This window comes from Gallinula chloropus (assembly GCF_964237585.1).
Source record: "Gallinula chloropus genome assembly, chromosome: 2".
Lineage (NCBI taxonomy): Eukaryota > Metazoa > Chordata > Aves > Gruiformes > Rallidae > Gallinula > Gallinula chloropus.
Window position 1 is genome coordinate 146,197,663 of NC_140086.1, and position 23,305 is coordinate 146,220,967.

At 49.2% G+C, this 23,305-nt stretch overlaps 1 protein-coding gene across 1 annotated transcript; it reads right to left on the minus strand.

The window, feature by feature from the left end:
- Nucleotides 1-16,554: 16,554 nt before the first annotated feature.
- LOC311189235 (patched domain-containing protein 3-like) lies at nt 16,555-22,667 on the minus strand (the record flags this gene model as incomplete). Its single annotated transcript, XM_084260856.1, has 4 exons — nt 16,555-18,077; nt 19,863-20,008; nt 21,490-21,611; nt 21,930-22,667. 4 exons carry the CDS (start codon nt 22,665-22,667, stop codon nt 16,555-16,557), a joined length of 2,529 nt encoding a protein of 842 aa, XP_084116982.1.
- Nucleotides 22,668-23,305: the final 638 nt, after the last annotated feature.

A 23,305-nucleotide genomic window follows, 5' to 3' on the forward strand; every position in this document is an offset into this window, starting at 1 on the left:
GACAGAAGAGAATATCTGATGGTGCTGAATGTACTCTTCTGCACTGACCCAGAAAAAAACATTCCAGGTTCTTCTGCCACTCCACTAGCTGTACTAAATTCAGTCAGTTGTTTGTCTTGATACTCTCAGTATCTTAATTTTTCAACATTTTAAACTAGAACTGTGTGGTTTAATACCGACACATTTTCATTTGGCAAATTTCTGTGCTCAATGAACACTGCATTTTTCAAACCATATCAAAAGCTTGATGAAAATGATGCATTTGCACTTCTAAACAATGAATTTACATGTAAAGCAGTTTAGGATTACCACCCTTTTTCTCGTTATTATATTCTTAATCTGTTATTCTTTTTTGAATATTTTCAAACATGTATACATATGGGCACCTTTTCGAAAGACTTCTAGTAGTTGTGAATTTCAAAGGTTTCTCCTCAAAAATGACACGTAAGTTTTTCCTTAGTTCGGCAGGAATATTAAAAAAATACTAGTTGCAAACCATACTGTTTTTCTTTATTAGGTAAACAAATCTTTTGGAAAGCCCAAATACACAAGGGTAGTAAAACAGTTTGAAGTGGAAAACCTAAAGTGTATCCTTGTCTTATTTAACTTTTTGTCACTGACCCACTCTCGAAGTTTAAATTTTCATAATCCCAACAGCCACCTTTCGTTTAGTCTGGGGAGAAAATACAGACTTTTCCCCAAAGGCACTGAAAGAAACCGTGTTTACAGTGTCTTAATGTGGGAATGAGGTCCCTGTATTGTTCCTCCCTTTAATACCTAATTACCATTCATCCCGAGGTGTCTGTTATAGCACTGGCAGTCTTCTCCAGTGCATGGAGTACCCATGGACTGTGAGGTGACCCTGAAACCACCTCTTCTCCAGGCTGAACAAGTCCAGTTCCCTCAGCTTCGCCTCATAGCTCTGGTGGTCCAGCACCCAAGTGTCTGAGGGCCTTCTGCTGAGCTCTACTCAAACTTATCTATATCTGTGTTATACTGTCAGGCTCAGAAGTTGATCAGGGTTGCAGGTGTGGTGTAATGAGTGAAGTGTGGTGTAGTGGTGGTGTGCATTGTATCACCAGTGTGAGCTAATGAGTAAAGGTGAAGAATGCTTTCCCTTGATCTCTGGGCTACGCTGCTGTGGATATAACATGCTTCAGGGTTGCCGGTATGGGCCATGGCCTAGTGCTTACTCCACTGCTCACTGGGACCCTCTGGTCCTTTTTATGCAAGCTGCTCCCCAGCCATTCAGTCCCCAGCCTGTGACGTCGTGGAGCTTGGACTGTCTCCTGTGCAGAGCTGGTGTGGGGAGCTGTTCCACCCTGGGTGTGAGGCCTTGTGTTTGCCATGGGTGAAATTAATGAAAATTCTGTTAAGCTCTTTGTCCCTCTGAATAGTGGCCCTGCCCTTTGATGTGTCAAATGCTCTTGCCTAACTTGTCCTCCATGATTTTGCTGAAGGTGGACTCTGTCCTGTTGGCCAGGCTGTTCATAAAGACTTGTGGGGTGCTGCTAGCAACCCACTGTCAGATGGACCTGGTGCTGCTGCTATCACCCTTTGGGCCTGGCAGTCTGGGGAATGCTCCACTCAGCTTATAGTCCTCTTTGTCAATCTCTCGCATCTCAGTTTGGCTACAAGGATGTACCAGGAGACTGTGTTGAAAGCCTTGCTGAAATCATGGTGAACAACTGTCCATAGCACCAGCCTTTCCATTCTTCAAGGTAATCAGGCTCGTCAGGCATTCTGGTTGTCTCCAACCACATCTTCATTCATGTTCTTTACAGCCTGAATCATTTGAATTTATGTCTCTTGTGCTGGTTGTGGCCAGGCCAGAACTAATCTTCCCAAGTAGCCAGCCCAGGTGAGCTGAGTTAGCCTCAGCTGTTTTCCTCACCACCTGACATCACTTCCCCATAAAAGGGACTGGGTGGGGAGGGGTAATCCTGGGTGTCTCCAGGGCAGTCTGAGGGTGTAAGCTTGGTCCTCATGTTGTGCAGCGCTCTGTAATCATTGGGTTGGTAAGGTACTCTGTGTTATCACTGGGTGTGAGTATAATTGGCTGTTACTGTTCTACTTTCATGGCACTTTTGTCAGTAAACTGTCCTTATGCCAACCTTTGGAGGCTCTGTCTGTTTCTCCTTCGGGAGCGAGTGAGCGGTGTGTGGTGCTCAGCCACTGGTTGGGGCTGAACCACCAGAGTTTTTTATGGGTGGACATTCCCTTACCTTGCCCAAAGATACTGGAGGGAAGCATGGTAATGAAATGAGGAGCAAGAACCTGTATATGTATACATAGGATTGTAGAATCACAGAATGCTTTGGGTTGGAAGTGACCTCAAGGATCATCTAGTTCCAACCATCCTGCCATGGGCAGGGACACCCTCCGCTAGACCACGGTGCCCAAAGCCCCATCCAACCTGGCCCTGAACACTGCCAGGGAAGGGGCTTCCACAACATCTCTGGGCAACCTGTGCCAGGGCCTTACCACCCTCATAGGAAAGAATTTCTTCCAAATGTCTAATCTAAACCTACCCTCTTTCAGCTTGAAGCTGCTACCCCTTGTCCTATCACTACACACCTTAATGAGCAGGCCCTCTCCCACTTTCCTGTAGGACCCCTTTAAGTATTGGTAGGCTGTAGCTAGGTCTCCCTGGAGCCTTCTCCAGGCTGAACAATCCCAACTCTCTCAGCCTGTCTTCATAGGAGAGGTGCTTAAGCCCCTGGTCATCTTCACGGCCCTTCTTTGGACTCATCCCAACAGCTCCATGTGTTTCCTTCACTGGGGACCCCAGAGCTGGACACAAGACTCCAGGTGGGGTCTCATGAGAGCAAAGGGGCAGAATCCCCTCCGTGGACCTGTTGGCCACACTGTTCTTCACAGAATCACAGAGTTGTAGGGGTTGGAAGAGACCTCAAGAGATCATCGGGTCCAACCTCCCTGCCAAAGCAGCTCCCTAGGACATATCACTCAGATAGGCATCCAGATGGGTCTTGAATATCCCCAGAGAAGGAGACTCCACCACCTCCCTGGGCAGCCTGTCCCAGGGCTCTGTCACCCTCACTGTGAAAAAGTTCTTCCACACGTTGGTGCGGAACTTCCAGTGCTCCAATTTGCAGCCATTGCCCTTGTCCTGTCTCCACAGACCACTGAAAAGGGGCTGGCCAATTCCCCCTGCATCCCACACTTCAGATATTTATAAACGTTGATTAGGTCCCCCCTCAGTCTTCTTTTCTCCAGGCTGAACAGCCCCAGCTCACTCAGCCTTTCCTCATAGGGGAGATGTTCCAGGCCCTTAATCATCTTCTTGATGCAGCCCAGGACAGGGTTGGCTTTCTGAGCTGCTAGCGCACACTGCCAGCTCATGTTAAGCTTTGTCATCAATCAGCACCTCCAAGTCTTTCTCCTTGGAGCTGCTCTCAATCCGTTCTCCACCCAGTCTGTTCTTGGGATTGTGCTCACCCATGTGCAGGATCTTGAACTTGGTCTTGTTGAACTTTGTGCAGTTCACATGGGCCCATCTGTCCAGCCTGCCTAGGTCAATCTGGATGGTGTCTCTTCCCTCCAGCATGTTGACCTCATAGAGATCCACATATACAGAAAGAAACAGGGAGGATTTCAAATGCCAAGTGGTTCTGGTGTAGCAGAACCTGGCCAATAGCCAGGGAACTCACAGAGCAGAGAAACACAGAGTTATCGCTCTCGCTGCCTGTGCTGTTCCCTCTAGAAAAGCACAAGAACCTTCAAACACCGAGGGCCAGGTCAAGGCAGTAATGCAACAGAGCTGCTTTGAGCAGAATGAGTAGATTAAACGGATGTTTGTAACTATGATACAGAGGCTGGAAGATACTTTTGGGCATCAGTCTCTCGTCAGTTGATGGCTTGATGGGACACACCATGGAAAGTATGATGTCAAGGCCAGTTACTGTTAATTCAAACATGACCGTTAGTCACAAATATTGCGCTCAGGAGTGTGACGTGTGAACCAGGAAAGACGCCACAGACACCGTTGCTATAAATGTCCATATGGGTGTGACACGCTAACGGACAGAAGCAGAAGCTTCTATTGCCTTAGATGACTGTTTCTGCACCATATACTCAAATGCCAGAGGCAGCAATACCACAAATGTTGCACTGTGTCATCCTGACCATCTGAAATGATGTTTGTGTAATTAATGCATCCCACCTGCAAAGCGGCAAACTTGTTGCCTGAGTGTAATGCAGCACTGGTGAGGCCACACCTGGAGTGCTGTGTCCAGTTCTGGGCTCCTCAGTATGAGAGACACATACTCAAGAGGGTCCACTGAAGGGCCGTGAGGATGATTAAGGGACCAGAGCATCTCTCCTATGAGGGAAGGATGAGACAGCTGCAACTGTTCAACCTGGAGAAGGGAAGGCTTTCAGGGAGTCTTATTAATGTATATAAATACCAGAAGGGTGCCTGCAAAGAGCTCGGCGTCAGGAAAAACTCCTTCACTGTCAAGGTAGCCAAACACAGGTATAGGTTTCCCAGGCAGGTTCTGGAGTTTCCCTCCTTGGATGCATTCAACAGGCTTCTGGACATGGTCCTGAGCAATGGGTCTTAGGTGTCCTGGCTTGAGCAGGGAGGTTGGTCCAGGAGACCTCCAGAGGCCCCTTCCAGCCATTCTGTGATTCTGTGATAAAAGCTGCCTTCAAATCTGTAATCAGTTGTGTATTCCAAGACTCTCAGTCAAAAAAGAAATCTCCTCTTTAAGGGAGAGAGAAAACCAACATGCCACCTCTCCTGCCATGACTGGGTCTGTTAGCTATCATCCATGTGAGGTATCACACTGCTTAAGTGTCTGCGTTTGCTCTGTTTCTATACATGGATAGACCTATGTCATATACATTTATACTTTTACTGGATTTGTATTCTGAGAAACCTTTCAATCCCATACTACAGCAGCTGTTAAGCACTGCAGGGCCACATGTCACTGAGAAATCACAGTTTACACAGGTTACGGCTCTCCTATGAAGGAAGTCTTAGTAAGTATTTTTCCAGCTGCCAACAAATCAGGCCTGGCTATGGCCCATAAATAATTTCCAAAGAGCCAACTTGTGCTGGATGACAGCAAAACCCCAGCAGCAAGTCCACCAAAATGTGTCAAGTGCTCTGGAGGGGAGGAGATCAAAGGCCTGAGCTTTTGCAGGCATCCTTGTCTGCAAAGAAAAAGGTGGAGATACGTACAGTCATAGAGGGAGTAGTGTGACAGAACTTCATTGCTTCTTCAAGACAATTTGAACTCAAAAGTGGCTTCTGTGGCCTCACAGACCTTGGAGATAACTTACAGGGAGCTGCTACGCATGTATTAACTGAGACGGGCTTATATTCATGCTAAACCCATCTACACCAGCTCCTGGCAAAGCAGCAGATGTGGAAAGATGTGAGGAGGCTCAAACCTCCAGGACAAACTGTCAGCATCAAAGTTCAAAGCAAGGGCAGCTATGGTTTCTTATTTAAGCAGGAAGAGGAACTGCGAAGAGAAAATGCCCCTTGATATCTTCAAACAAAGGCCAGTTTGGGAAGCAGCCTGTTCTCAAGCTGGCCTATGGCTTGGGAAAAGAAGCAGTTCAAGCTGAACTCCCCAAAGCTCCTGCTCCATCCATAAACTCATCAGCCAGAGGCTCACCGCAAGTGAGCAGATATATTCCACAACACAAAAACCCAAGTGCTGTCATGATGTCTGTTGATGGTTTGCCCACATCTACCCAGTGGCTGATTGAGGCTTGCCAGACCACTCAGGGCTGACATGGCAGCAGGGGAGAAGCAGCAGCAACCCTGGGACACCTCATGGGAGTGGGATGGGGTGTCCCAGGGAAAACACAGCAGCAGATGTCCATGCAAGAAGCCTAGTGTGAATGGAGCCACCAATGGTTGGGTCCATGGGGTAGGCAGGCAGTGGGAATGAGTCCCAGCAGGGCTTAGGGACCCAGGAGCAGCTGCACATTGGAAAAGGATCAGTGGGAGGTGGGTTCTCCTGCCTGGTGCATTTTGGAAAGGCAGGGCCTTGGCTGGCACATAGAAATGCCTCATGCAGAGAGCAGATGAGGGCTCCCGACTGCACTACACGGGGAAGGCACATAATTATGTAGCTTAAAAAATATATCCAAGCCAGTGAATTATTAGTTTCCAGACTGTGGAATGTTTTGTTTAGATTTTTTAAAGGCATGGGTTTGTATTTGAGGGCCATTAGGTGTATTTCTCTAAACATGCTTCTATTTGCCTGCTGAGCTTCTGGTACTGTGATTGTTGCACTCTGCCCAGATACTGACTTTGGTAATCTAAGAGTTAAACCATGAAGCACACTGAAAACTTCCCTACGTTTTTATACTGATGATCTTACTATTGCTTGAAGGTGTGGAACACGTTGTTCTTTGATGCTGCCCTACATTTGAAAGGGCAATCTGTTCTCACACCGAAACAAAGTCATCCACCCTGTGTTTTGTAAGTCCTTCTTGCGTTAAGCTGACGGAAGCAGAACTGGAGGTGATTTTGTGAAACTAGAGGAGAAATGGGGAAGAGAGAAGAGAGGGAGCCAGAGCTTGACAGGGTTATAATGCACAGCAGGGTGACTCCAGAGCTTGCATCCCCAGCTCCTGAGCTGGTATGTACACCGACACACGTAGGCAGCAAAACTGTGTTGTTAAGTAGATGTGAGAATCTCTCAGATGTCTCCACACTGTGCAGTTGAAACTGAACCTATTGATTTTAGCCTTGATAAATGCAGGTCTGATTCTGTGGGACTGAAGTACCAATTTTTTTTGCTGGGTGCAGTCAGTGCTGCTCTTTGGCTTCCTCTTGCCAAAGCAATCACTCTGAAAGCTGGGTTTTCATAATCCTCTGATGGTGCTTGCATTCCGAGGTACTGCTGAAGGAGCTCCAGTCTTCTCTGTGTTTGGGTTTCGACTGCTTCCGTGGACCTGCCAGGGATATCCTGGAGGCTGGAATATTTGAATAAAAACAAGACTATCGCCAGCTCCTAAAAGTACAGTGAGAAACCTGATCAATGCTCTGGGCATTGAAACAGTGAGTTTTGGCTGCAGCCAGGGCAATCAGTGCTGCCTATTCTGACAGCAGCAGTTTGCAGCACAGGGTCATGCAGAAATGGCAGAGGAGCACTGACTACTCTTCCACTGGTGTCTGACAAATACGTAGGACACATGACCAGAACAACAGCCTGGAAAATCCACACACATGACATTACTGCAGAGATACATTCAAAGTCTTGAAATATGCAGTCAGCTGGAGAAGGAAAAGTCACCCACGAGCAAAGAAGGGGCAGCAAAAACACGGAAGCAACCTATGTTGCTGTAGGAGCGGTGACAAAGCTCTGAGCACTGTTCTGTACCGCCAGGCATCCAACCGGAACACGTGCACAGGACCCTGCAGTTCTTCCCTATGCCTCCGAATTAGTTTAAAAGGGTCTTTTTTCTTCATCAGTGCTGTCAAATGTGATTGTTTGAAGAAAGCTGTAGTTGTCCTTTCCTCATGAAAAATGATGTTCTGCTCAAAATCTGCATTGTAATTAGATAAATTACTTGTGAAACGAATCTGCATCTGTGTTTAGCAGAAGGCTTTTAGTGACAGTGTTTGGTTAACTACATGGGGTGTATTTTTAAAGATTCTCTGCTTTCAGTCTCCAAACCCTCAGTCCTGTTATCAGAGGAAGGATCCATTAGCAGGATGCATATTCAGTAATAAGACAGTCATGACTCTGGCACAGTACTTGGAAAACTATTAATTTTTCCAGTCAGACCCTCAAGTGATATAACATTTAGCCAAACTACTAAAACATCTGTGTCCCATCTCTGAGTACAACCAGAAATGCAATTACTCAGACACGTTCTAAGCAGCAGTGGCATAAAAACAGAATTAATGGCACAGAACCCTAGTGTTTCTTTGGCACGTGCTCATGGATGAGCTTCTCGCTTTCTGCCCCAGGCAGCTCAACTAAACAGCCCCTGTTGCGTCAAAGGAGCTTTCAGGCTGAACTAACTTTGTTTTCCTGCAGATAAACATATGTCTGTTTCTTGTTTTGCCTGGATCACATAATGCCTGATAACGTGCATGATGGCCCACGGCTGCGATCGGTACCCACATCAGGGGCCACAGCCAGGTTGCGGCAGGACCACAGCAGTGGCCACGGTTCTGGCAAGGGCCAGGCAATGGAGCTTGCAAGCAGTTGCCAGGGGCCAGGGCTGGCTGTGGCCTCCCCACAGCGCCTCATGAACCCTCTCTCTCCACGGTCCCAGCTGAGTACCTTGCCCCTGAGCCAAGGCAGCCAAACCTCAGGATCTTATGAAGCTGAGCCATGTTTTCTTCCTCAGATAATATCCCACAGAAGTAGGATTCAGTTGGTAGCAGCAATGCTGCTGATAATGGCAACCCTCCAGCATGTGTTGCTCCTGCACAAAGCATTGGTTATCCCTGTGGAGTAGAATTGCTGTATCCTAAATCAATCTATGTAAATGTGAATTTATTCAATGTAGCCAGCAGATTGAAATGCATCTTCCTTGACAGGCTGGTGGAATGTTGTCCTAACTCCGCAACTGACCACTTGCATCTGTGACCTCAGAGACAATTACAATAAATGATGGCATGAATAACAGAACTAGACATGCATTTTGTAGGATTCTTGGAGAGCTACAGCAACGTTCTTCACACATCTGTGGCTGTAGGGATGATTAAAGAGACTCAAGCACCTCACATAAAAGAATAAAGATGGAACAGCTATGACTGTTCAGCCTAGAGGAGGGAAGGCTCAAGGGGGATCTTATTCATGTCCATAAATACCAGAAAGGAGGCTGCAAAAGAGGACAGAGCTGAGCTCTTTGCCCAGTGATAGCACCAGAGACAATGGGCAGAGGCTGGAACACAGGAGGTTCCCTCTGTGCATCAGGAAACACTCCTTCACTGTCAGGGTGACTAAACACTGGCACAGGTTGCCCTGGAAGGTTGTGCAGTCTCCCTCCTTGGAGACACTAAACAGCCTTCTGGACATAGTCCTGGGCAACAGGTGTTAGACATCCTAGCTTGAGCAGGGAGGTTGGTCCAGAAAACCTCCAGAGACCCCTTCTAATTTCCACCATTCTGTGACTCTGAAATCTATTGGTGGGTGGATTTGATCATCTCCATTAGTTCAAATCTAGGGGAGTGTTTGACACCACCACACTAAACAGTGCCTTGTGAAAAGGAGTGATCAGTTCAGAAGCCTGTGACCAATCTCCCCCTTTCCCCTTACATCTCTTTCAACCACCCTTCGTGCTCTAAGGGAAGTCCTACCCCATGCTTTTGGAAGAAGCGCCCAGAGAGATAAATGTGACGATACGTAGAAGTAAGCCAATTCTGGAAGTTCCAGCATACTTTTTAAAGTCTTTTGGTTTAAAATCAGAGCGTTGTGTTCAGCTGCCACCTTGACTATAAGATGTTGTTTTCACATGGCTCAGGAAGCATCTTCTATTGCAAACTCAGAAGCAAATCATATGCATCAACCCAATATAGCATACAATTTCCATGCAGGCAGTCATTCCCTGTGGCTTCATATACGACCTGAAATTCATCAAGAGACAACAGTCTTATCTACTGCCTCAAACACAGACCCTCCTCAGATACTTTCTTCAGCTCAGACCAAATCATTCTCTATTTGGTAGAAGTTTGTGAGACTGGACAGGGGGCTGTGTATGACAAATGTCGGACAAAAATTCATGACAGCATTACTCAAGTCTACACATATCAGCCTTCAGTGGAAGAGTAGCTTGCCCATGCTTGTGGCATGGATGACAAGTGATGAAATCGCTTGCGCCACGGTGCTGATTTAGAAAGACTCCCTTACATTTCTCACATAGAAGTGAAATGTTGGGTTTCTTCTCAGTTCTCAGAGTATGAAGAGGGTCCTGTACAGAACTGTAATTTCTTGTCATCTGTGACTTTACTTGCAAACCATTAGGAAATCCAAAGAATGCAACATTTCATATTGACATAATGTACATTTACTTACATATATGAACTGAGGAGAAAATAGCCCATTATTCTGCTTTTTAATTAAGGAGGCCAGTCAGTGGTAGAACTGACAGTTTATGGAAGCAGACAATTCATATGGTGGAAATATTTTTATATTAAACCTTTCCAATAGTAAGAGCCAGGTAATAACCACACAAGGAGAAAATGTATAAAACATGAGCTTTCTTCCTGACAAGTCTGTCACTGTGTTGTGGTTCAGCCCCAAGCAGTGGCTGAGCACCACACACCACTCACTCCCTCCCTCTGGGAGAAACAGACAGAGCCTCCATGCGCTGGGATAAAGGCAGTTTACTGACAAAAGCACCACGAACATAGAACAATAACAACCAATTACACTCACACCCAGTAATAACACAGAGTACCTTACCCACCCAACAATTACAGAGTGCAGCCCAACACCCCAGCCACACTCAGACTATCTTAGAGACACCAAGCCCATGCCCCTCCCCAACCAGCTCCTTTTATGGGGAAGTGGTGTCAGGTGGTGTGGAAAACAGCCCAGTGTAACTCAGCTCACCTGTGCTGGCTGCTTGGGGAGGGTAATTCTGGCCTGGCCAGAACCGGGACATACTGTGATCTACAACCTCTCAGCATGGAGACTCTAATCCTGTTCCTGTGAAGTAAGTAACATTGTTATTTAAAGATGTGGTGGTTTGGCCCTGGCTAGAGGCCAAATGCCCACCAAAGTTGCTCTATCACTCCTCTTTTCAGCTGAAAAGGGCAGAAAACACATATTGTGAGGCTTAGGATTCGAGGTGAGGACAGTGAGGCATCACTCTGCAATTAGTGTCATGGGCAAAACAGACTCAACACAGAATAAAGGAAAGAAAACTAATTTATTACACTGCAACTACACATCCAGTGAAACCAGAGTCGGGTAATGAAAAGTGCGGCCAGGTCTTAAAGCACCTTCCTCCCACCTCTCCCTTCTTAGCAGACTTCATCCATGATTTTACTCTCTTCTTCACCCCTGACTCCCCAACATGGCACAGGGAGGGACAGGAAATGGGGGAATGGGGCTCTGGTCAGTTCCTCACAAAACTGCTTTCCTCCTCCAGATCTTAAACCATCTCTACTTCCCCCCACCTCTCTCCTCTTAGCAGACTTTAGTCATAATTTCTCTCCCTTCTTCCTCCCCTATTGTGGCGTGGGGAGGGGCAGGGAATGGGGAGTAGGGGTTTTCAGTCAGTTCCTCCTGAGTTGTCTTCCTTCTTAGCTGGGTGGGGGCATTCCACACCCCCTTCCCCTGCTGCACCGTGGGGTCCCACCCACGGGAGACAGTCCTCCACGAGCTTCTCCAATGTGAGTCCTTTCTATCAGAGAGTCATCTCCTCACCAATTGCCTCAGCGCGGCTCCCTTCCATGGGGTGCTGAACTTCAGGCCCAGACTGCTCCAGCCTGGTCCCCCCCAGAGTCACAAGTCCCCTGACAAACCTGCTGTGGTGTGGGTGGATCTCTTCACAGGCCGTAGATGGTCTCTGCTCCCCATCATTATCCATGGGCTGCGAGGGGACACCCGCTCCACCATGATCTTCTCCACGGTCTGGTCATCTCTCTCTCTGGCACCTGAAAGGTGTCATTCTTCCCCCCTCCTCTTCTTCCCTGGCTTTGGTGTCCGCATGGCTTCTTTTATCTTCTCACTTCCTTCTCCGGTGGCAAAATGCACCTGCCTGTGTTCATTCCTCCTAAATGTGATTCACAGAGGCGCTGTGACCATCTCCAATTGTCTTGGCCCTGGTCAGCAGCAACTCTGGCCTTGAATCGGCCAGTGTTTACAGTCTGGGGCCTGCAGAGAGCTTCTAGATGCTTCTTGCAGGATCTCTGCAGCCGCCCCTCCACCCCCCCCACCCCCCCCTCTACCAGCATGTTGCTCTACAAAACCACGACAAAAGATCAAAGGTAGGTATTTGTGTGCACACATATATGTGGACATGTATTTCACACAATGTGAAAGCTTTTCTGATGAAAAAACTGTTCCAAATAATTTCAACAAATAAGGACTTGAGTTGCCTTAAATGTTACTTGGAGAAAATATGTATACAGCTTGCTGCCTGAAGCTGAGTTATAGCAAACAAGCTCTTTGCTAAACTGCATAGACTCACAGAAGCAAAGAGGTTTTTGCTCACAGCTAACATCATTAGTAAAACCTTGCAGGGAGGACTCCCAAGGTTTAAAAGCGGGCTGGCCTGTGATTAGCAGCAAGGTATTTTGTTTTGCAGCAGAATAGTGACTACCATAGCCCAAGTCTTCAAACACCTGCCTTAGTGGTGAGCTCCTCATTAGCTGGTGTTTAGACCAGGAATGAGTATGCAGCAATTCCCAGGGCACTCTCTGATGGGAAGAGGATACTATAGAAGTCAGGCATTTCTCACACACGTAGCAGCAAGGTATTTGGAATTTGTGACACAGGGACCAAACATACAGATCCAAAGGGGTTTTGTTGCCATGAAGTCAATAGTCTTAGGGTGCAAGACAGGTTTTTTTACAACTCGAGGCATATATCTCAATAGAGACACTCGTAATGAAAATACATGGAAACACTGGAGCTGGAACAGCTTTGATAATTGCCGTTGAGCTTTCTGAATTACTATTAGGTCTATATTTTATAGATTGTATGTTGTAAATACTCATGTGGTAATTCAGAATAGATGGCCCATACTCTGGTTGCAAACACAGCTCAGTTTCAAGCAAGAAACCTACTTTTGCTCTATTTCTCAAGTTGACTCTCAATTGAGCAATCTTTACAAGTGCTTACTCTGAAGACTGACTTTGTTAAAAATCAACTAGGGTTAATCAAATTTGCTTATAAGGATGCGTACATTACATCAGTGAAGAGTTTGTTCAGTATTGGTGTTCCTTAATTATCTGTGTGGGAGAGTTATGAAGAAGTGAAACCTCCTATTTTCAGCGTCTCTATGCAAATGAGAAGAAGCCGACAAGTTCAGGACAGCGTGGGATTGAGCAAGGCTAGGTTTTGGAGAAACAAGGTCTTAAAATGGCTTATGCAAATACAAGCTTCTCCTCCCTGCAATGCAATTATTTCTCCTTTCTGCACTTGAGATTAATACCTCAAATTGATGACAGAAAATACAGCTGAGCAGCTGAATGCAAGAAATCAATTGCTTTCTCCGGATTTGCCAAGTTACTCGCACGTAGAAATGCCAAGTTTGCTACTGCTTTTCAGAAATAGTTGTTTTAGCACTCAGCAGAAGCAATACCTGTCTTCATCTTTTAAACACCCCCTTGTGTTCCACAGCTTGTATCCAGTACTACAGACCCTGGAAAAGAAAATACTGAATTTAAACCACAAGAAGTGGCTTCAACACTGCTTGGGATGGCTGCTCCTGCAGAGCGGGCCACAGAGCAGGCCACAAAAAACTTGTGGTGTGTTATTTATAGAGAAATAGGAGAAAACTGGAGAGTTTGTAGAAACACGTCCTCAAAGAGAGGTTAAGTGGTATGTCATAGACACTCAACCAAAAAAGGAGGATCAGCCTCCTTGCACGCTAACTCCAAACACCCCCAGTCAGTTTGACCTGCCCGGCAGCCTGCCTGTGCATCCTTTGCTCTTTACCTGAACCACTAATGAGAGTGTCCCAGCAGCTGTTCCATGGTACCCATCTGATCCCAAAAAACTTGTGGCCTGTCTGGCCGTTTCTGCTGCTGAGCAGTACCGGGGCTTGAACCGTCAAAGGCTCTGCAAAAATACAAAAGTTAAATAAAATATTGGCATTTTGCTCAACTGGAATTCCATTGCTACATTTGGAAAATAAAGAGAAAGAACAGGTGCAGGACATCTGAGTGTTAAAATAAAACTTGTTGCACAGTTAGGGTTGCTTTATACGGAACAGAGCGGAGACCTGGAAACAGTGACTACTGCCAGTAACTGCAGCATCTCCTACATCTGTCTCCTGAACAGTTTATTTTCCCCACAAGTGCATCCAGACTTGACAAACATGAGAACATGAACAAGCACTGCCAAGAAGCAAACCAAGGTGTGTTAGGCCAGGGGTTAGCTTGGTGTGCAGAGACCCGCGCTGTGAAACTCCGGGGGCACGGCTCCACCTGGCATGTCACCAGGCTGTGCTTTTATGCCAAAAGCATCCAGCTTCCTCATTCCTTTCAGGTGCCCCCCCACAACCACCCCAGCATGTGAGCACTTCCTGGAGGCTGACGCAGCCCCGCTCTGCAGCTGTGCATTTCAGAGCACGGTGGGAAACCCTCCGTCCATCCTGCCCTGCATCCAGCGCTGGCTGCAGTGTCCACCTGCGCTGAGCTTGCCGGGCCCATGCAGTACTGCAGCGGTGTGCTCTCTCAGAGGCTTTGAATACTCAAAGTCTTTGTCCCTGTCCTGTAACTGCCCCCAAGCCCTCCCATCTCGTGTTGCTGAAGCAGGCAGCAGTGAAGGTGACATGGCCCACCTGACTGGCCTGGCAGCGCAGGGGCTGGTGAATTGCTTTCTGCTGAGCTGTCCTCAGTAGAAGTGCCCAGAAACCTCTGGCAAAATTTCTCTGCCAGCCCTGGAATTCACATATCCCCTGTGGCACCAGGGATGTGAATTCCTGCGTGGTTCTGGACTCTCTTGCAAGGAAGGGCAAATCCTTAAAACCTGTCTGGCATCTGACCCCTTAATATGTTGATTATTAACTGCCTAAAATGTATACATGTATCTGGCTAACTTTCCTTTGCCAAGCACAAACCCCACAGACCGGTATGTCTGAAATGCAAAAAAAGGGCAGGTCTTTGGGCGGGGGGACAGACGACGGGGCACGGACAGACACCGTTGAACAGTGGGTTCGTATCCTGCATGTGCCGTGTTGAGCGAAGCTCAAGCCATCTCCGACTTCCAGCCCACTGGCGCGGAGAGATCCGCGGGCAGGTGTCTCAGCTGCATGGGCAGGGCGCTCCCTTCCTTCTGCTCTCTGCGCCGCCTTTCGCTCTGGCCGTTTGCTGCCCCGGCACCGCCCGTGCCGACACACGTACAGCCCGGGCGGGCAGAGGATCTCGACGCCCCTCGCCCTCATGGAAGGGTGACGCGGGACCGCGAGGGCCGAGCTCCGGCTGCGGTCGGGACGTGCCGCTCGCTGCGGCGGAGGCGCGGAGCGGGCGCCTCGGCCACATCGCTGCCGCGGGGACCCCGCAGCGGGCGCGGGCCCGGCGCCGGCGGCAGTGCCCGCGCGAGGCCAGCAGAGGGCGGCGGCTCGCAGGCAGCAGGCGGCCGGCGCGTTGCGGGGCCTGACTGGCGGCTCCGCACAGCTCTTCCCGAGGGCCTGGGAGCACCCTGGTGGTTTCCCTAAGGCCGGTTTCCCGATTCACACTCTTGGTTTCCTGCCACTGAGGCCTTGACGTGACTTCCAGCGCGCTGTCCCCGAGCACAGAGACCACCTCATGTATTATCGGCTCTTAGGCACCCTTAACCAGGCAGCCTGTCTTCCATGTAGCCCACTGAGGATGATGATGGAGCACGTGTCCACCTGCAGCCCATAGAAGACCCTGTGCTGCTTCTTTCTCAGCTGTCTGGACAGAGCTGCTGCTTCTTCAGAGAGGCCCCATGAGGGTATAAGAGCTCATGAACACCAGCCCTGTAAGTTGGGTAACTGATGGATGTGCCTCCAGTGGGGGAGCTGGGTAAGTTGGTGACAAATTATGACTTGATTACAGGTTAGAAGAGCGCCCCGTGTATTATTCACTGAAAGCTCCTCTGCTGTGTCAGTGTGTCACAGGACAGGCTGTCATGGGTGAACACAATGAAACTTGAGTGCAGTTTTAGGACCGACCAGCTCAAACCTGGGTTGCTTTTTGATTTGGTCCTCAAACCGGGGTGGGTTGTCTCAAGTGAAACCTTCCCTTCCCTTGCCATGCCATGGCACTGGGGCTTCCACAGTGGTTACTCAGGAGCTCCCCACAAGTCCAGTCACCTACAGCATCATCTCCCTTTGCAAACTGCAGTCAACAGAAGCCAGGCACACTCTTCTTAAAGATACAGGATGTCTATTTAATCTGAGTGAAAAAAAGAGGTTTGAATAGAAGATGTGAGCCAGCTGGGCTGCGTTATGGCACCAAGGTGAACGCTGTCCGTCAGGCTGCGGCAGGAGCGGTCTGTATAGCAATTTTAATACCTTCAATAAACAAGTCCCAAGAAAATACTCAGTGACATCACAGCCAATGTTATATTTATTAATCTTACAGCCAAGCACAGGCAAAAATAAGGAAATGCAAATCCATTCTGTGTGTTTTCAGTCCTTTGGTTCTTTTCCTGCCTGGCTCTTCTGGAGCCTGTGCTTCCCCGTTGTTTGTGTTTTTCTGCCCTTCAGTTTCTTCATTTCTCACACTCCTTGAAAATCAGTGCATTTTAATCTCCGCATCATAAATATATAATAAATGCAAATATATTCCATTTAACTTAATCAAGGACAATCTTTGTCATTTCTAAACCTAAACTCTAGATTTTTAGGTTTGGTATCGCGGGGTGATCTGGTGTTGGGTTTTGTTTGGTGGGGTGATCTGCCAAAGTTTCAAAAAAAGGTTAAAAACACTGGAATGAAAACAAGGCCGTGAAGAGCCCCAAACAAAATCACAAGGAACATGATCTTGAAAAACGTCCTGAAGATGTAGGTTTTTGCTGCAGCCAGGACAACTACTCCCAGTATAGTAGAAACTGCACCTTGTAGTACGGGGTAGCCCAGCAGGGACAGAGCGTCAACTGCCCTTTTATTGGCGGACGACTCTCTACTCGTAACAAAGGCATAGGAAATATGAGCCGAAAAATCCACGGAGAACCCTATGCAAATGACCAGGTTGATCATGGATATGGAATCCAGATTGACTTTCCAAAACGCCATGAAACCAGCAACACCAACTATAACAGAAGCGATGGCAAAAGTCACCCACAAGCAGCACAACGGGTTGGGAATAAGGAAAAGGGAGACGACGAGCATTGCCCCAGCAGCAACGACAACGTTCTGAATGGTGTTCTGCACTATCACAAGGTACTGATCGTAGTAGATGAACGCTGGGTGGTACACCATGAATGGAATGCTGCACTGCTTGGCTGTCTCTCTCAACTGATTGAGAAGATTCTTCTCATCAATGGCTGAGGTCACGTTCACGGTCTGGATGAAGAACCGTGAAGCTTCTATTTTATCCTGAGTCCTGTTCACGTCCCACTCAAAACTGGGAACAATGTGGAACAGGGTCGGTAAGCTATTCATGAAAAGGGTCTGATTTGTTATATTTACCAAGCCCCCTGCAGCAAGTTCTGCGTATACTCTCAGCCATGACTCTGAGAGGTTCTTATCCACATAGGAAAGGTCCTCTAAATTCTGCATGCAGCGCTCAATGCCAAGGCGAACAGTCTCATTCCAGTAATCTACACTTTCAGTAATGACAACCATGACCCGGGGTCCGTACGCCAAGAAGTATTTGTCGTTATCGTCATAGTAAGGAATAACGTAAGAGTCATCGCTCGCCAGGTTTCGCAGATCGATGCCTTCCCTGATCTGAGTACAGCCATAGATACTGCCGCCCAAATATGCTCCGTACAGCAACACCACGAGTAGCTTGATCCCTTTAGTTGTGAAGAAAGGGCCATAATACTTTTTAAAGAAGATGCTCATTGGATGCTCGCCTTCTGGCTGAGACGGCTTCCTAGAGCAGCTGCCTATGCAGCAAGCGTTGTACAAGTAGGACGTCTCAGCCCCATCTTTCTCCACTTCCACCGGCAGGCATGTTAGCCAGTGTCGGTTTCCTTGCTCCCTTTTATGATTTAGGACAATAATTGCCCCAAAGAAGGTCATGGTATATATGTAGCAGAAGACAAAAGCAGTGCCTGTGTAGAGACAAAATGATCTCACGGACGGAAAAGCAGTCCAGGTGCCAATGAAGAAGGCCAAAACATCCGTGAGAGTGGTGATGGTCACAGAAAGGGCTGCTTCTGCGTAAGTCTCGGCCAGCAGAGTTTTGATGTTGGATTTCTCTTTTTTCCTCAAACTTTGTTCCCAGGAAGCGATCATGATGAACATGTCATCAACACCGACTCCTGCAAGACGAGAAAAAGTTAATGCTTCACTGCAAAGAGCAGCTTCCGCTAACACCCAAGGAAAGCACAGAACTAATCCCATTCAAGCCCTTTTCTGACATCAAAGTCAGAAAAGTAAAGTCAGGATATTCACATTGCTTTAGGGCTGAGGCCGGATCAACAGATACATGAAAACACATCCTTTCTGTGTCGCTCAATGTCTCACATTTCAGAAACCCCTGGTGACCTGATGGGTTGCTGAGCCCTCACCCTCCTCTGCTGAAGCACTGAGCACACCTAGCCCATCTCTGACCACGTTGCATCTGCTGTCCACGTCTCCAGTAATACAGATTACAGAGATTTAAATAAATTGTTTATTCTGATGCTCATCTGGAAGAGTTCCCCATTACCTCTGGAATCTCTTCTTCATCACTGAAGCAAATTAGACCAGTAATATCTTTCTCTGACTTCAGCAGACAGGGAGAACAGTTACTTTCACATGGGAGAACAGTGATCCCAGTTCTCCAGTGGTTTGGGGGTTTTATGCTCTTTGCTCTCCACTTTTCTTCTCTCCAGTTTACCTTTGAACATTTCTTCACGAGTTATGTTCGTTTATCTTTATGTTTATACTGATGCTCCTGCATGTATTATCCACCAGTCCTGGGAAACCCTGCCAGGAAGGCTACAGGTCAGACCTTTCACTATTTTGCCAATTGTACTTAATCTTCTATTCCCTAAAAATTAACCATGCAAAAAGGGGAGGCAAGCCTGCCTGGACAGAGGAGCAAGCGCAGACAATACAGCTAAGCTTAAAACAGAGAAAACCACTAATTGTAGCCTGAACAGGGAACTGCCAGTAGACATGCAAAGACGAGTTAAGTCACCAGATAATAGGGGATGGCAGCGAGCCAGGCTGCTTCTGGAGGGCAGGCAGGCTTCAAAGCCATTGTCTAATGGACTGATGATATGGTTGTTTTAACACCAATTAGACAAGTCTGCATGTCATTTACACCAGGTAAGGATTTTAAAAGCAGTAATCTGCTTGCAGCAACATTAACTCCTGGTATTTGGATAGTGCAGTGCTGTCTGTCAAGCAGTCGGTGCAACTGTGATGCTACTAACTTCCTTGCATTTTGGGAGGAGATGGTTGCACAAATGGTACATCACTTCACTTGTACAGCTACGTGAGATCTTTTGGACACAGTCAATATATCACAGAGGAAATTTCACCTCTTCACCAAATGAGATGGATTTCTACTTGAAATCACAGACAGTCCAGCTCACTGCTTCAGGCACGGTTTTACCTGAGCAAAGACTACACTCTGAAAATGGGATACAAAAAGTTAGGGCAACTCACTTCCCAGAGTCACCTCAGAATACAGGTACTGGGTTAAGCCAGTACAAGTGGAGCACAAGCTGCACACGGAACACATGTTCCAAGGTGTCCCTGTTGAGCTGCCTGGAGGTGCCACTGTTGAGCTGCCTGGAGGACGACTAACAGCAGAGAAGTGAAGATCTCTCCCTGTGTTGCAAAAAGTGGTAGCCAAGAGGTGGAGGCTTTGGGGGAGGCTTCTGTACCTGCTTAAACTGCCGACAAATTCAGTAGTCTCACAGAACAGCCCTCACAGCAAACTCTTCTGGGGTAGACAAACTTACCCAGAGCTAATGATACATATAAATGCTTTCTGTACTATGCCTCTAGGAAAGAGAAGAGGACGAAACAGGGAAATACGGTGAGGAAGGAGCTCAGAGAGGCTCCACCTCCACGGTCTTTCTGTCTGAATCCGAGTCGCTCTGTCTACTTACCGAGAATAAGAAATGGTGCGTTTGCTACAGTGACCACAAACGGCACTCCACAGAAGAGCATCAATCCAAAGCTGCTTAATACAGCTAAGCCGGCAGAGACCACTCCACAGCACGCGAGCCAGACATTATTTCTTATACAGCTCAATCTGAAAATAGTTTGAGGAGCATCTTAGTTACGTGTCAAGCATTTCACCAGGATGTTTGGCATGGCAAGTGCACAGATAGCAATGACTGTCTGTGAAAAGAACTCTTGATGCAAGCTGTGATCTGTAGGAGAGCTCTTAGCTGTGAGCACTGGACTCCCAGTGGGAGACTTTGCATGTGATGCTACTGACAGCAGTACACTGGGGTGTGGGGGTGGGTTGGGTGGGAAGTTATATTTTGCAGGCTGTAGGCCATTTCTGAACCCCAACAGAACCTCTCATTTCCACAGGAAGAAGCCTGTGTTGGTGGAATTGCTCTTGTTCTGGCTGCACTCAGAAATAACTGCACGTGACACAGCAGATATCCAGGAAGTGTACAGGCTAATCAGCATGATGCTTTATGCAAGTGCTAAAGCAGTAAGTCCACCCTCCAACTAAGACTTGCATTCTGAAGTACAGCACACAAAAGCTGCCATACAGTTGTCAAATGTACGGTTCACCTTCCACCAGCACAAAAAAGGGCAGGCTAAGTTCTCTGTGGACAGCAGGTAAGGTTCAGACTCCAGTAGCAAGCAGAATGCCTAAAGCTGTACCCAGCCTTGCAGTAACCTCTGCAGCTACTGCTCTTTTAGTTGTGCTGAGACTGAGCGAGTGGCAGAAAAAAAGTGCAAACAGATCTTATCATGATATCCTTTCTCCTCCCTCCCATGCTTCCGTCCCCTTTTAAATGATCTTTACAACAAATGAGTATGTTGTGGGCAGGATGAGGCTAAAAGCTACAGAATGAAGCAAGAAACTAGCAAAACAACTTTAACAATAGCATCACTTCTTCCTTCCCTCCCACCCAATGCTGACTTTTCCATTTGACTTCTGTACATCTTTTCATGGAACATTTCCCAGGGGAATGCCACATCTGTCTGGGAAGTTTTATTCCACAGAAGTCTTCGTGCAGAATTCTGCTGCTGCTAGGCTGGCTAGATCTCATTTCTGCCCCCCTTCCACACAGGCGAGCAGTGGAACCCTTTCATAATGAAAAGCATTTACTCTGTCAGAGTGTTTTTCAGTGCCAAAGCTGCAGCACCTCTGACATCTTAAAAAGATAAAGAGTAGGAGGTTGTTTCAGTTATTCAAACAGTTCCCCAACCATCTGCTACAAAAAGGATTCTTATGAGGCAGGGACTACAGAAAGGTCTGATGGCTTCAAAGAACTGACAAATAGATCCGAGCATTCGGAAAGCTCTGCGTGTCTGAACCAAACACCTGTTCAGGTATTCATCTGGTACTTTCCATGAACACCATTTAAGCAGTTGGGAAACACACACCCAAGGAGGAGAGAATCAGCAAGGCCATACACACTGCCTGTTACTCCGTGAAGCCTGCAGCTTCAAGAATGACTTTGCTTTACAAGCGCAGAAACAGCTTAGGCGAGGTGAAGAAGAGCAGAGGTCACCCCTCATCGATCCGTAGCTTAGAAGAGGTTTTACCTTAGGCAAGAGACGATGGAAAAGGTTATTGTCAAGAAGTATGTTACAGAGAAGAGCGGGATCACGCTCTCGGTATTTCCTTCAAACTCCCGTTGCCTCGACAGTGAGGTAAAGTAAGTCACCTGCCAGGGAAACAAGGAGGAACATGAAGCACTCGCGGCTCTTTTTCTCGGTCTCTACACACACGCACCGGCACCGATAAGCAGCGTGGTGGCACGGCGGCACTTCCGCGGCCCTCGCAGCCGCCTCAGGCGCTGCCTGCACCCAGCGCAGGCCAAGGCAGGTGCCTGGCATGGGCAGCGCGGAGCGGAGGGCGCTGGAAGCCCCGCTGGGAGCGCGGCAGACAAGCCAAGAGACCGACCCAGCCTCTCGCCACCCTCCACCATCGGCCTTCTGGCGACGGGGTGGCCCCTCTACGGCCGCGGACCCCGCTGCCTTACCTGGACTGAGGCGAGGCGCATCTCCTCCAGTTCGGACGGGATGTCCCGCAGGAACTCCTCCAGCCACCGCTGGCTCTCCGCCGCCGCCGCGGGACCGTCCTCCCGCAGGTAGTACAGCAGCTTCAGGGCCCGCGCCGACAGTACCCTCCCGCCAGCGTCCGTCTGCACACCGCCCAGCGCGGCCCCCAGGAAGGTGCGGCCGCTGAGGGGGAAGGTGAGGTTCTCCAGGGCAGCGGCCGCCGCGTCGCTGAGCAGCGGCAGCAGCGGGTTGGCGCTGGCGCAGGCGTGGCCGCTGCGGGCGCACACCTGCTCGTAGCCGCGGGCGCGCACCGCCGCGTCCAGCTGCAGCACGTCGAGCCGCGCCGGCCGGGCCAGGACCGAGCTCCCTTCCGCCGCCACGGCCACGAGAGCGGCGTAGGCGCCCTCGGTGGGCAGCCGCGGCGCGGAGAAGCGCTGCGAGTCGTCGGTGGGGAAGTGCCGCCGCACGAAGTCGCGCTCGGCCTTGGCCGGCCCCCGCGTCGGCGTGAACTGCCCCTCGATGTCGTTCGCCTGCCGCTGCGGCAGGAAGAGGAACCCGGCGCCCAGCCCTCCCGACAGCAGCAGCGGCACCAGCACGAAAGGCCAGGGGCAGGCGGCCACGCCACTGCTCAGCCCTTCGAAGAGCCGCCTCAGCGGCCGCTCCACGCAGTCGGTGTTGCGGCAGGAGCAGCCCTCCGCGGGGCCCCGGGGCTCGGCCATGGGCGAGACCGGGCGTGGGCGCGGGCTGCCGGCGGCAGCTGCCCGCTGCGGGTCTGCTGCTGCGCGGACTGTTGCTGCACCGGGCGGGGGAGAACCGCCTGCTGCACGCCGTGGCCGCGGAGAGAGTGAACGTTCCTCAGCGGCGCGGCCAGCGCCTTCCCGCTCGAGCGGGCGGTCGCAGCCTTCCCGGCTGTGACTCACCGGGGTTTCCTCCGCCTCCCCGGGACGGGCGGGGACACGAGGCTCCCCCCCGCCGCGCCCGGGCTCGGGCTCGGGACAGCTACGTCTGCCCCTCCGGCTCCGGCCCCGAGGGGGCCCTGTCCCGGCGACGCTCGGTGCCGTTATAGGGCTCGCCGTGCAGAGCCCACCTGCGCCGCGGGGCCGGCTGCCGAGCGCAGGCCCGGCTCTGTCATGCACGGGCCGGCTCCTCCTCTGGGTTTCACCGTGGGCTTTACTGCTTTCCCGGCATCTGCTGCAGTCATTGCTTCATGACTAAGGATTCTTCTTTTGCCTGGGAGCGTAACCCGCGGCGTGGCGCTGTGCATCGCTCTGCGTGAGCACATCTTGCTCTCTCAGTTGACAGCTTTACGAAACCGGAGGGCTGAGGAGGGAAAAGACTGAAGTGGGGCTTAGTGACT